At 36.5% G+C, this 13,754-nt stretch overlaps 1 protein-coding gene across 2 annotated transcripts in view; it reads right to left on the bottom strand.

Moving 5' to 3' along the window:
- PLXDC2 (plexin domain containing 2) overlaps positions 1-13,754 on the bottom strand; it is a 254,784-nt gene that overhangs the window by 52,532 nt on the left and 188,498 nt on the right. For both annotated transcript variants that reach the window (XM_057432784.1, XM_057432785.1), the window contains 3 exons: positions 12,241-12,340; positions 2,644-2,739; positions 1,669-1,750 (listed from right to left, as the gene is read on the bottom strand). In XM_057432784.1, the coding sequence (XP_057288767.1) occupies positions 1,669-1,750; positions 2,644-2,739; positions 12,241-12,340 (278 nt within the window). The remainder of the gene's footprint in view (positions 1-1,668; positions 1,751-2,643; positions 2,740-12,240; positions 12,341-13,754) is intronic.

Genomic DNA, 13,754 nt, shown 5'->3' with positions numbered 1-13,754 from the left:
TTATCAAAGGCACAACCATGCTGCAGTGTGGAGCCAGCTGTTTTTGGGAAACAGTGCAGGACTGCCTCACAGTAGGTTAATCTTTGATTGCAGTGTGATCTTCACAGGCAAGATGAAAAGCAAGATTATTTTAATACAAATTTATTTTAATACAAACATGTGTTGAGACTGTATATTTTTCAGCAGCAAATTGCCATATGTGAAGGGGCATCCAGAAAATCATGCAAATATGTGGAAGGGAATACAGTGCGACTACATAGTGCTACTGCTTCCTGCTAAAGGTGAAGGATAAAACTGTTTTAGTTCTCCACAGTGAGTGAAATAGATTTTCCAGAAATTCCAGAACTCAAGAAACTCAGTAATTAAGAAACTACAGAAAAAACATAAAGTATGTTAAGGTTTGCCTGTTCTTCATAAGATGACCTTTACCATATAGTTTTTTATATTTTAATATTTTTCATATAATTGAGTTTATCAAAAAAGAAATGAGAACACTGGCCACAAAGCAATAGACCTTGATCAAACCAAAGCCAATAGAAACTCAGTGCTACAACGTTTATTAATGGAAGGAGAATCAAGCAATGCTTGAAAGCAAGAAATTGGATAAAGCAAGGAAGTTCATGCTTGCTTGGGACAGTTTTCTACAAGTACCCTTAGTCTTGGAGAAATGTGGCATGTTTACTATGACTTGATTTCATTTATCTCTAATTCCTCTAAAACAAGTTTCTTTGCAAGACAAACTGAGAACAGAGTGACTTTGCAAATTACTTACTACAGGAATTGAAGCTTAAGAAAACATAATAAAAGTGAGCCCAGGTTCCTAATTCCATACAATGTTCATTTACCAGTTATTTAATATGGTGTCAAATTATTGCAGTATTTTAGAATGTTAATAGCTTTTTCTCCTTTATTATGAATCCATTTCATACATAACATTTCTGAACCTAATCAGCAGGGTTGAAAAACATGACGACAATAAATATCATTATGATACTGCATTTTGTGTTAGAGAACTGGTATTAAATAAATTCTTGCTTTGAAGGTTAATAAAGACCAATGAGTGAAGAACTTTTTGGAAAAGCTATAGCTGCAGACTTCACATTTTGCTGTCCTGTGCTCCAGCTGCTCAGAATCTAAATCGCTCCTGCTACTGACTTGACTGTCCTTGTCAATGTGGCAGCAAGAGGGTGAGGAGACTCAATGTACCCACTAACTATAATGAGAGATTAAAAAAGAAAATACTTGACACTTTGGGTGTTTCGGTCTCCCTAGTGTTAAGAGAACAAGTAGGTCTTTATAGTTACATTACCACCGCACATCCCCATGTGGTTAACTTATTTTTAATAAAGCCAAGGATATAGTGAGAAAATACAAATTTTATTATAATTTCTACTTCTTGTTCTTCTCCAAAAGGATTTTAAAGTAGGATTTAAGATATAGGAGAAAGGCCTTAACTCTCAGCAATTTGACTATTCTTTCCTAATTACTTTGCTGAAGTGAAATGGGACGATTATGTTGTTACTGATTGCAATAGAAATTCATGTGAATGCATATACATAAGAGCAAAATATAACAACCCTTTGCACTGAATAGCCTATAGGCAATGTTTTTGGATGTCTTTGAGCACAGCTGCATACCCATTCAAAAAAGAAAAATCCTTTTCTTTACCTTTGGAGTTTGCTGCACCAGCTGCAGTTGAAACCAATCTGGGCAGTGACACAAGGACCACAGCTGGTAAACTGAAGACAAGCTGGGATGTAGGTAAACAAACACAAATTATTACATTAATGTCATAAATAATTCTCATAAAAAGCACAAAAGAAGGATACATCTGGTAATATATATTTAGGGACTCCATAGATTCACACACATCCAAAATAAGATACCAAACCCAGCCTATTACAGAGCATTGCACAACTCTATGCACAAAGGTACATTTTATCTGTAGGATTCTATTTGTAAACATGTTTCCACTTCCACATCTGTTCATTCAGCTTCACTGATATTTTTTAATCTTTTTTCTTAATATTAAGTATTTCCTTAAATCATATTCTTCTGTGGCTCCCATGTTCTGTGGTGTTGCTAACATTCAGACATAAGCAGAAAATAAGGCTGGCAGGAAAGTGTGCAAGAACTATAACTGGACTATAAAAAAGAAAAATAACTGTTTTTGCTTTTTCCACAGTAGTACAGCTGGCAGTTTAAACCCACAGATTTCTAAACCATGTAGTTTTACCTTGGACAAAAAAGACAGATGAACTGCAAAATGTGTTTGAGGATATTCCTTTGTGATATGATGCACTGTGCACAGAAGAATTTGTGTTTGCCTTGCAAGCATGAAAATTGTTCTTTTTTTCTTGGGGAATGAATTTCAAGGAAATATAATCATTCTTCTGAAAAAAAATTATTTGGCACAAATTTCATTCAAAACCTACTGGGAGCTATATACCTATAAACAACCTGGAGATACATGAGGATATACTGGATAATGTATCATCCACCTGGATATAAATATGAGAGAGGATAAACAAATCTGTTCATGATTTCACATCCACAGATAAACAAAATATTTAAAATCTTGTGTGTTTCTGGGAGGGGGATCTTTTCCATATCTGGCTCCTGCACATGTTAGGTTTTACTTACTTGGAAGAGGTATCATTTCAACAGCTGACAGATTGGTAATCTTTGACATCTGTAATTCCACCCTATGGTACTCATAAATTGTTCTTCTACGGACATCTATCAGGAAAGAAAAACAAAAGTATATTTTCATACTTCACTATTTTGCAGTCTTTGGATGTGAAATAGTGGATGCAATGATTGCTTAACATTCCTTAGGTGCATGACCCCAGCCTTCCTCAAGAATACAGTTTTAACTTTAGACATCATGAAGGAACATGTAAAAGGTAGACAGAGAAATTTACATTTGAGAAACTATCAGAGCTGACAGAATAGGTACCTATTCCTGTTAAAGGATTATGAAATGCTGACTGTGCTCTCAAGCATCCTAGACATTCATTTAGGCAGAAATTGTAAATAGTATACTGTCAGACATTTTAGGGTATATTTCAGATGCTTGCTTTCCTAAGATATTTCTCAGCTTACAGACTTGAGAGAAATGCTTTATATGCTCACTTGTCAGCTCTTGTCAAGATGCACAAACAAAACTGATTTTATTGCTTAATCAAATTTGTTAGCTACAAGCTAGCTCAACTCTGAATGCACTAGAACATTTTTTCATATGGTAACATTGCATTAAAGAAGACAAGTCTTCCTAAGAAGCCAATGTTATGCATAATCTTTACACAAGCTGACTGTACCTAAGTTTTTCAAAGCAGAAATTCAATATAGTTAGTACACTGTTGATATGGGCTTTGAACTCACAGACAACTAAGATCCATTCACAAGATAAGTGTGAAGGAAAATCACAACTGTTAGTTTACAGATCAACATCCTATCATGTATTCTGAATATTCCAGATTTTAAATGCATGGCCACAATGCAGACTGGTGAGCTTGTACCTTTGTAAATCGAAAGTGCAGTTTATACCGTCAATCTGACACACCAATGGTGATGATTTTCTGGTGCACTTGATTCAAATTTATGGCCTTTTTGAAGGTCTGCTATATTAATTGAAATCAATGCTGAATACAATATCACTGACCCTGTGGAATCATTCCAGAGACGAATAAATGGTTACATACAAAGGATTAACAGGTTACTCTGGTCGATGGCTGGTCTGAGTCTACATACAACAGAAGATAAGGAATTACAGACAGCCACAAACTCAATCGTAGGTTGTCTTCTGTGTTGCCCGCCCTGGAGGGATTAGGGCACACCCTGTTGTTTGGTATAAGGGCTATGTTTCTGTAGCTAGAAGTGGGCTTACCAGACTCCCCAACTGTTAAGCAATCACATAGCACAAAATCCACAGTTTTTTTGCAATCTCTTGTTAGGAAGGATATTGTAGGCAACTCTCAGACAGAAAATGAAACTTCAACTAAAATAAATCAGTCATAAATACTAATTCTTAAGGGAAGAGAGAAAGTGCACTGAGATGTCCTGTGACTAAGGTGCCTCTCAGATCAGGGGGACAAGGCATTCTAAGAGGGATGGCTAACCTCTAAGAGCGCAGCTGTGGCAATCCCCCTTACACCACACAGAAAATAACCATTAACCTATTTGTGTCAGTTGAGGGGATGGGGAGGTGGAAGCAGAGTTGTGCTGAGTGGCGTAGCTCTCCCCTGCAACAGCCAAGGGTGCTGTGGGGGAATCAGCTTCTCTGGCCTCACTGCATAAGCTCTCAGGCACAGGTAGGCAGTGTCTGGCTTTCAGACAATAACGCTTCCATTTAGCTCCAATTCAGCACCTTTGCCAATCAGTTCCTCTTGCCATTTTTTTGAAACTGTCTTTGCTATGGTTTTACCCTTCCTGATACCAGATTTCTCTTTTCATATAAAACACACCTTCAATCAAGCTAATTTTATATTTTACCTACAAAGTCATTCTGACTATTTAAAAGACAGATATGGGGATGTGCCAAAGGTTTACCCCAGTAAATGCCTTAGCCATGTCCTTCAAACCCACTGTCCTTCAAGTCAAAGTTAATCTTCTGCTGGTGTGGGGAAAAACTTCTGCCAGCAGTGAAAGGATTAGGCTCCCAGGATGGTAAATCCCATAAAAGCACCTGCCAAATCAGAGTGTTCAGAAAATGTGTTTGAAATGAACTCCTGCCAATGCTGAAGGCTGTAATTTGTTTCCACAGAAATCTTTATCCTTCAGTCAAAAAAAAAAAAACAACAACCAAATGAATACATAAATTAAATGGTGGGTGCTGATACTTCAGTTGAACTCCATTTCATCTCAGCAGTAGTGGTACAGACTGTTAATGCTATAACCCTGTTTAGTCTGAACCTTGCCTAACAGAGTCATCACAGAGCTTACAACAAACAAAGGACGTCAGGCTTTCCAAAGATCCAGTAAGAATCAGTGACTCAGGTCACAGGCTCTTTTACCCAGTGCATGAAATTTCTAAAATACAATGACTTTTAGAGAATTAAGCTTGTTATTAAAAAAAAAGATAAAAAAAATTCTAATCACGTAGATTTCAGCATGACTGTTGATCCCATTAAATCCCTGGTAGACTCAGGTTTGATCTTTTCTTTTTCAGGAAGAGGAATGTGCCAACCACAGGTTGTGAATTTGTATGCACAGGTCTATCTACTGTAAGAAACCTAAGCACAGAGAGGTATTTGCATAGTCACCTTCTAACAGCTTTGTATATACTTGCAGGCAGGTGGTTAGAAACACAGGTGTTCAAATTTATCTGCCTGGCCAGGTTGTAAAAACGTGCAAGTGTAGATTCTGTTGAAAGTCTGACTTGAAACACACCATGCTTAGCTCCTCAAAATGCACTTTTTCCTCCCTATTTAGAATTCTGAGCCTGTATCCACTTAACAAAACAGGCTAGAAAAGTTAAACTCAACAGGATAAACAGAAAAATGAATATTCTCACCTGACATGTTCCCCTTCAACGTCTCCACACACTCCTTCTCCAACCCAAGATACACACTGCTTTTAACTTAGGTGGAACTTGTTCTTCTTTGTCCTATGATGTCTATTTAGCACTCTTACAAAGAAGCGCAAGTGCAGAATCATAAAGAGCTTATGAGACTATGTACTTCATTATGTGCTTTAACTTGGTAAGAACTAGTGAAATCATTTGATGTAGTAAGAGACAAAAATTTAAACATTATGTGCAAGTATTTTGCTGAAAGAAGGCATTACATCAGGTTTAAGGGAACCAGGGAAGGCTCTTCCAGGGAAAAAAAGAAAGTACTTTTGAATGCATATATTCATTTGAGGTACCATTCCTGGTTCTGAATTTCAGAAAATATGCACATATTCTTCTCCTAGTCATGAAAATATTTTACTTTTTGTGTAGGTCTGAGTATCTCAAACATGTTTTTTAATCAAATTGTATAATTTGTAAGTATTTTATTTTCAATAACACATTCTTTTTTTTCTTTTTTAACATAGTCCAACTTGGTCTTTAGTTAGTTTCTTTGTCATGTTCAGGTGTTATCTTTGAATACAGGGCCAAAGGTACAGTCCCATTAGAAAATGCTGAAGAAAGCACCAGCTATTTGAGGTAAGTACATTGCCCAATGACCTAGAGAGATAATGTGGCGGGTCAGAAGGCCAACTGAAAGAATCCTTTCAAGAGATTAAGCAGTGGATAGCCAAATAACAGATATGCATGATTCTGGTGTGACAAAATATTTCTATATAGTTTTACTATTGTAGTTTTAAACTAAATAACGGCATATAAATATTCTATGAAACAGAACTGTCAGAGTTAAGTAAATATACAATAGGGAGAGTGCTCTGGAGATGCAGCAGTGCCAGAAGAGCGCCAGTGACTTCCTAACAAACCTGAAGAGTCAGTAGCTAGTAATAAGGCGTTCTAAATATGTGCTCAAGAGATGCACAATCTCTCTGGTACTTTTCTACTATATAATCACTTTTCGTCATACAGCGTTGCTCAGCTAAAACCTGCAACCCAGTGAAATTTGAAAATGTTGGAGAAGTCGGTCTGATTTTTTAGGCTATGTGTTCACACAAAAATCCTTGTCTGTGAAAGATTTCTAGGGAATTGACATCAACCATATATCCAGCAAAAATTGCTAAACAAATCCATATGTATTCATACAGATGCACTTTCACTTTTAAGTTTCATTTTTAGACAAAACAGAAATGGTAAGAGGGTGCATTTGATTATGCAGAAGTCAATTTGATGCAAACAATTTATGAAACACACCCAGTTCAAACTGCAAGCAATTTGTGAAAAACATAAGGGATATAGAAGGGTGGCATACAGCTGCTTTACTATACAGCCACTGGCTTTGTTTGATAAGGACTTTGTTTAGCACCACTGGCTGAATAAAACCTTCATGCAAATACATATTCTCTCAGCCTGCTGTGTCTTGATTATCATCACCACAAAAGGTAAAGGAATCAGAATGTCAATCTTCGTTTGTAACAGCTTAGTATAAATTTAGCAATATTAACTAATTAATTCTTGAGGCACTGACACTGTGATCAAACATGTTTGTAATCAAACCTCCACCACAATTGTTCGTCATCGACTATTACACATGTATGAATCTAGATCAAAATTAAATTCCCTAATTGTATTAATTTTATAATTACCTTAAAAGTTGCTAAAAATATCCTTTAAAACCTGTAAGCTGCACCTCAAAGACATATGTATGAATACGCAAACCAGTGAAGTAGGCTCTGAAAATAACTGTTTTATGAAAAATGTAGAAAAAAACTGTTCCGCGCCAACACTGCGCCTAACACACATCATTTACTTTGAAACTCTCCATGTCTTTTCAGATTTACCGCAATTCATGATGCCAGCTGAGCTGCTCTCAGTACCGAATCTAGGTGTGAAAAACGTGCTTTATCGCCTTAGGCCACATGCACCAAACTGCCAAATTCTGAGATTGGCTTATGGCCAGTTTGGCCAAATTGAAAATATTTTAAACTTTCATCACCTCGCGCCAGTCCCTGAAATGCTTTTATGTCAGCAAAGACTAGCAGCATGCCCATCTCTTTCCTTCACTGCTCTTGCGTCAGACATCTAGTGCCAAGGAACTGAGCTGCCAGGCTAAACCCTGTTGGGCCAGCAAACATGCAGGGCTGCAGGAGCTGGCACCCTGTGGAATTAGTTACACTAGTAAAAAGCAAGCGTAAATACTGTGAATTTAGAGAGATAACATTGGGGTCCACTTTGCACAGAGGTAAGTGACTTTATCAGTAAGGCAACAGCAAATTAGACTTTGCGATTTCCCAGATAGTGCTGCACCTTTATACAATAAATTTCACAACAGAAACCGCTAGTCTTCTTTGAACCTTCAGGAAGGTAATGCTAGGGTAGGGTTCTTTCAGGAGCCTCATTGTTGTAAACAAACAAATGAAATCTTCATCAAACAAACAATTGTAACACGCAGAGCTGTCAATTATATGCTTGAGTTACACTACGTATTGAGTGGCACTAATTGCACTGAAAGTGGAATACTGCTAACACACAAATTTCCTTTGTGTACACAGGGTTGAGTAATTTCAATGTCAGTAGATTTTGGGTTGTCAGGGTATGGATTTCCTAAAAGAGCTGTACCTAATACAGTAGAGGCCAAGATCTTGGAGATGTCTCGTCACAGAGAAAAAAACTTAGCCATTATCTGTAGATGAAAGACTAGTAACTCACTGTGTAGACCCCCTGAATCTGGTACTCTCTCTTTTTCCCAGTGTATTTCACGCTTTTCTGGAAAACAAACCACCATCTGGGCAAGCTTACCGGTGTGTTTTATCATTGCTAAAATAAAACAGTGGGCTGCAGAAAATACTTTTTCATTTCGCAATGAAAAGCTAATTGAAAGACAAAAGAGAAGACAGCAGTGAAACAAAAGAGAGAAACATAGTAACCTTGAAGAAAAGGAAAGATGTAGGGGAAAAAGGTGGTCATGAGGTTGAAGACAGATAGTGGGAGTCTGCAGAAGGGAGAGCAAAACACAGTGTAGGTGACTGAAAGAAGGACCAAGAACAGAATGACAAGGTGACTGAGAAAAAACAAGAAATAAGAGGAACAGGGAAGAAAAGGTGATTGTAATAGGACAGGGACGACATTCCTGATACAGTGGAGATACTGAAAAAAGAGGAGGAGAGAAGACTTGCTGGAGGAATGTGTAAAGCTATCCTCCAGCTTTTTCACTAATCATGTGTTCTCAGACTGGAAGACAGCCATTAAACATCAGCATCTTTGGTTTGAAAGAAAAAATAGTTAATGTACAAGTGTTTGGCCTGTCTGAAGAGCAAGAAATCAGGGTGGTCCCTCTAACTTATTAGACAAAGCAGAGACAGAGGTCCAGAACCTGGCTCACTTCACCTGAATTACCTGGAAGAAGCAGAAACTTTTCCTCTAAATTAATAAATGGACTTAGTTTACCATTTTGCTGCCATATAAATCTTCAGAATTTAGGTTTTTTTCTTGCTAACCTTTGTGCCAAGCAAAAATACACTTCCCTTCAAACATTACTATTCAGTCCAAAGCACCTCAAGAGAATATACAGGCATCTATCTATCTATCTATCTATCTATCTATCTATCTATCTATCTATCTATCTATCTATCTATCTATCTATCTATCTATCTAATAGTGGCCAATCTGCATCGATATATCAGTACCACATATAGGCTTAAAAATGGAGACACTGGCTATATAGAAGCAATAGTAGCAGATGATGAAAAAAAAAGCCAACTTAGAAAACAGTCAGAAAGCCACCTGTCAAAATTTCCCATCTCTGCTCAAACTCTCAAAAGATAAAGTGAAAAATGCAGGTACCTGTATTCTTTTAGGGACAGATAAAAGGGGTATTACTGCAAAGCCTTTATATGTAGGAGTATATTAACAAAAAAAGATATGAAATGCTCAAGTTTTTCCATTTCAAAAAGTTCAGAAAATCCTTTCTTTTTGCTCTTGGCTCTTCAAGACTATGCTTTTAAGCATTCATTAAAATGCATTTTGGAAATGTAATGGCTGATCAAAAAGCATGTTTTTCTCTCCTCAGATTGAAATAGTTTTGCCTAGCTTTAGAACTCACTTTTCAGAAGTACTAAAAAAGTTACTACTAATGTTTTGGATAGTATGTATGAAAAAATATCAGATAACTATTTCTAAATCTTCCAAAATTACTTCAGTATTATTATACTGAAATTTTAGAATGCTGAGCATACAGAGTGCACCAAAGAAATCAGCAATTTTGAAAATTCAGAGGATATTTTTGTTTAAGTAAGCTTGTGGTACACTTAATTTCTCCTTGGGTTTGGGGCTTTGGGGTTTTTATATACACACACACACACATATATATATATATATATACGTAGCCATAAGCATAAAGGGAAACTGAGTTCTTTTGATGGAAAAGTCTTTCCTAAAATGGTAAGGAAGAACTAATGGGTATATTAATTTTGCCTCTCTTGGAGCAAACAGCAATTTATATTGTTCCATTGTCTTAAGGAGCTAAAAATAAAGTAAACCAACAATTCTATCATGTCACTTTTTAGTAATTGACTAAAGCCATGGTTTATTTAATACCTCTGAAAAACAAGAATGTAACAGCATGCATATTTTAAGAGCATCTGACTTCAACTCTCAACAGGACAGCATTATTTACTGGTTCTGTCAGGGTGTTATGTTGCCTGGACTTACTAATATAAACCTGGGTCGTTGAAACCACAATTTAGCTTCAGTAAAATCTACTGTGAACTGATGGTTCCCTTGATTAATATTATCTGTAGTGTAAGCTGCAAACTAGCAAAAATAATCATGAATTACTGCTATCCCCAAAACCAGCGGTTAAAGAGAAAAAAGCAGTGTGCACAATAATACAGAAATAATGCTATCAAAACAGTTGTTGCAGTGGTACATTTTAGACTTTTTACACTCATTCTGTTCTTCTTATCTGCCACTCCTTAATGTAACTTAATAAACAGAATAAGTTTAATATGAAACAATAGGCAGATTTTCTGGTAATTGCAGTCACTTCACTTAGCAGAAATTGTCATGTGACAAGGTTTAGCTCTTGTTTTTAACCCTTGAAAAGATTTATAAAAAAGTAAAACCATAAGACTATTAAGTAACTGCATATTCATCAAAACCAACATTATGTAGTGGTAGTAAAACAAGGTGCATGTCTGAAAAATTGCTACAGAAAAAATAATTTAAACTAAATAAAGACTCATATATACTGCATATTTTACATGTAATAAATCTAAAATACATCCTTTAGTGTTTGATGATGAAGGCCTGATGCCAAAAGCTCTGCATATTAATTGCATCTCTAACAGAATTTCTGTATGACTACTCTCATACAACATTTGCACAAGTTCATCAACATAATTTCCACCTGTATCCATCTTAGGAGCACTTACAAGCTGAAGACTCACAGAAATACTCATATAACTCATGTACAAACATCACTTAAATTGCTGAAATTGGTTTCCTACATTCATTCCTACATTGTTCCTAAACACTCAAAAGCAATCCATGCAGCCATCGGCACATTCCAGCTATCTATCATACTTAGAAAGAATTTATCTTCCAGCACCTAATCTCTTAAGTGAAATCTGAGCATGCCAGCCTCCTTCACACTATTCTGAGTTCACAACAAGCAACAGATGGTACTGAAATTTTCCATCTTCTCAATAACAGGACATATAAGATGTAGGATCTATGCTCCCTCAAATTGTTAAAATGTGATGAGGGGATAGTATGAGCTGAGGGGCAATGATACTTGCAACTTCAGAACTTCAGTGTCAGCCCCATCTGCAGACTGCCTCCAAGATGGGCTGGATCAGGTCAGTCCTTATGAGCTTTATTTGAGCCACACATCTGTCAGGGTTCACTTTAGAAGAATATGCTTGGACTCAGTCCTAGCAGGCTGGTTCAAGCACAGCTCCTTCCATCTACACCCTGCTATTAGGGGATCATCAAAAACTGAACTTAATAAATTTGCTCCAAATGTGTAAATAAAACCAGTGGACTTGGAAAGTGAGCAGAATCTCTCATGGCTAAACAACCTCTGCACATATTATATTAAAACAAAGCCTTAAGGAAATCACACTTGATTTCCTACCATTCATTTTCAGTCAAGCCATGCAAAGTATAATTAAAGACAGAGAAAATTGGATGTCACGTGTATTACCGTTGTCATGACTATGTGAGCCCAAGATGTTGTTTAATAACTATGTCTTTTCTCTCACTAAAATGATATATGAATTTGAAGTTCAGAATGTAAAGTATGAAGAACTTCCGGCCTGGATATTTTTCTGGTTTTGGATACAGATGACTTTTTCTGAACAGGTTTCTTCTTCCCTACTATGGATATTGAGACACATTCCAGATAAAGTATCTATGGAATACCAAACTGTGCTGGTTGACAGTTTAATTTTACATTATTTGGCTAGCCATTTAGATTTATTTACTTAATTTATCGGCTCAAAAGAAACAATGATAGGGCCACACTGGGAATTATCAAACAAATAAAATTACACTTGAATTAACAAGCTGAAATTAGCTAAGTGATTTGTTGTGCAGCTAATCGTCCCTGATGAAATCAGCTTATACTCATTTCTCAGCCTCTGAACCACTAGCACAACTGCAGCTCTACATACTGGGAATTTGCTGAATCCTGTGCACGACCACAAATGCATCTGAGAGTCCCACTTTCACTGGGTGGTTGGTTGAACTTATCTGTGTCACAGCAACAGGAATCTGAAAGACAAAACAGGAAGATATGCATGAAATATAGAAGTAAAAATATTCAGACTAATATCACTGCCAGAATGAACATTTAACCAGTGTAAATTAAAGTCCTAAATAAATACTTTATACAATACATCATATGGATCCAGCTGTCTGAAGGTGCATCACAGCAAAAAATATTAATTGCTGTGAAATTTGATTACACTAACAGTGACATATAGCCTAGGAGTGGGGTGCAGTGGGGTGCCTGTTTCACCTGTACTTGCACAGTAGGTCATTACTGAAAATGTTACTGTTTCTTAAAACAATGCTGGAAATTTAAGGAAGCAAGATTGAAACAGTCATAAAAATATTTTGAAAACTTTTGCAGTTCTCAATGCCATCAACAGAAGAGCTAAAGAGCTCTATTTGGCTTCTCCAAGGGAAAATGGGAAGCTGACTAGATTACCATAAACAAGTACTGCCATGAGGAGACATTACTCAGGAGCTAAAGAGGGTTTTCATCTAGCACAGAAAGATACAACCAGAAGCTGGAAGCTGCAGACAAGTACTTTCAAGGTAGAGTAAGACAAGTTTCTATGATTGAGTGCTATTAACCACTGGGACAAACCACCAAAGGAAACTATGATTCTCTACCCATTTCTGCTTTCATATCACAGTTGGATATCTTTAAAGTTGGCTTTTATTAATTACTAGGATAAAGAGGGATGACAATGGATCAGTTGTAAGAAACAGAGATACAAGGTGCTAGCTCAGCTAATCTAATGATCTTTCTGGTTTTACCCGTGTAAAACTACCAAAATTATACTGTTGGCCAGTACTTTTCACACAGCAGAAAAACGCCAGGGTAAAAAGCTGGCTACACATCCAGTGGATGAGGACTCAGTACTGTACACTGAGTTATACTGTATTAATGGCATAACTTTGATTGAGTTGACATCAGTACTTGTTCTCCTTGTTCTCAAAATATCATTTAGCTGTGTTTTTTCCCCAGTTGCACTGGTAGCTGTTTAGGAAAATTTAAATTTGAGAATATTAGCAGAAAAAGTGAGTTCTAGTGAATTAAATGGTGTCATGAATACACATTTATTTACTTTAGTGACTGGTTTGGCTGATCCATTTAGGGGTTCTTGCATATATGATCTCATTTGGTACTAAAAATGGAATGATGTTAAACCAACACAAAAAACAGAAGTGGCTTGGAAATACTTCTAGCAATACATCAATTTAAATTTGGCTTATATCAGCTTAGCTCTGATGCAGTTATTGGAGAATATGACATAAGAAAGCTGAAAGCTATATTTTCAAGTCTTCAAAATAAAAGACTTGCTGGGTTCAGAAATAAGCCTATAAACTTTCTCCAGCATGAAAGTGTCTATCTATATCTATATCTCTCTCTCTATATATAAAAGTGAATTATTCA

Source organism: Pezoporus wallicus, unplaced genomic scaffold (genome assembly GCF_028554395.1).
Source record: "Pezoporus wallicus isolate ANWC-B61680 ecotype Strahan unplaced genomic scaffold, APGP_CSIRO_Pwel_v1 scaffold_2584, whole genome shotgun sequence".
In the NCBI taxonomy this organism is placed as follows: domain Eukaryota; kingdom Metazoa; phylum Chordata; class Aves; order Psittaciformes; family Psittacidae; genus Pezoporus; species Pezoporus wallicus.
Note: the sequence above shows the minus strand (reverse complement) of the source record. Positions and strands in the feature narration are given on the sequence as shown.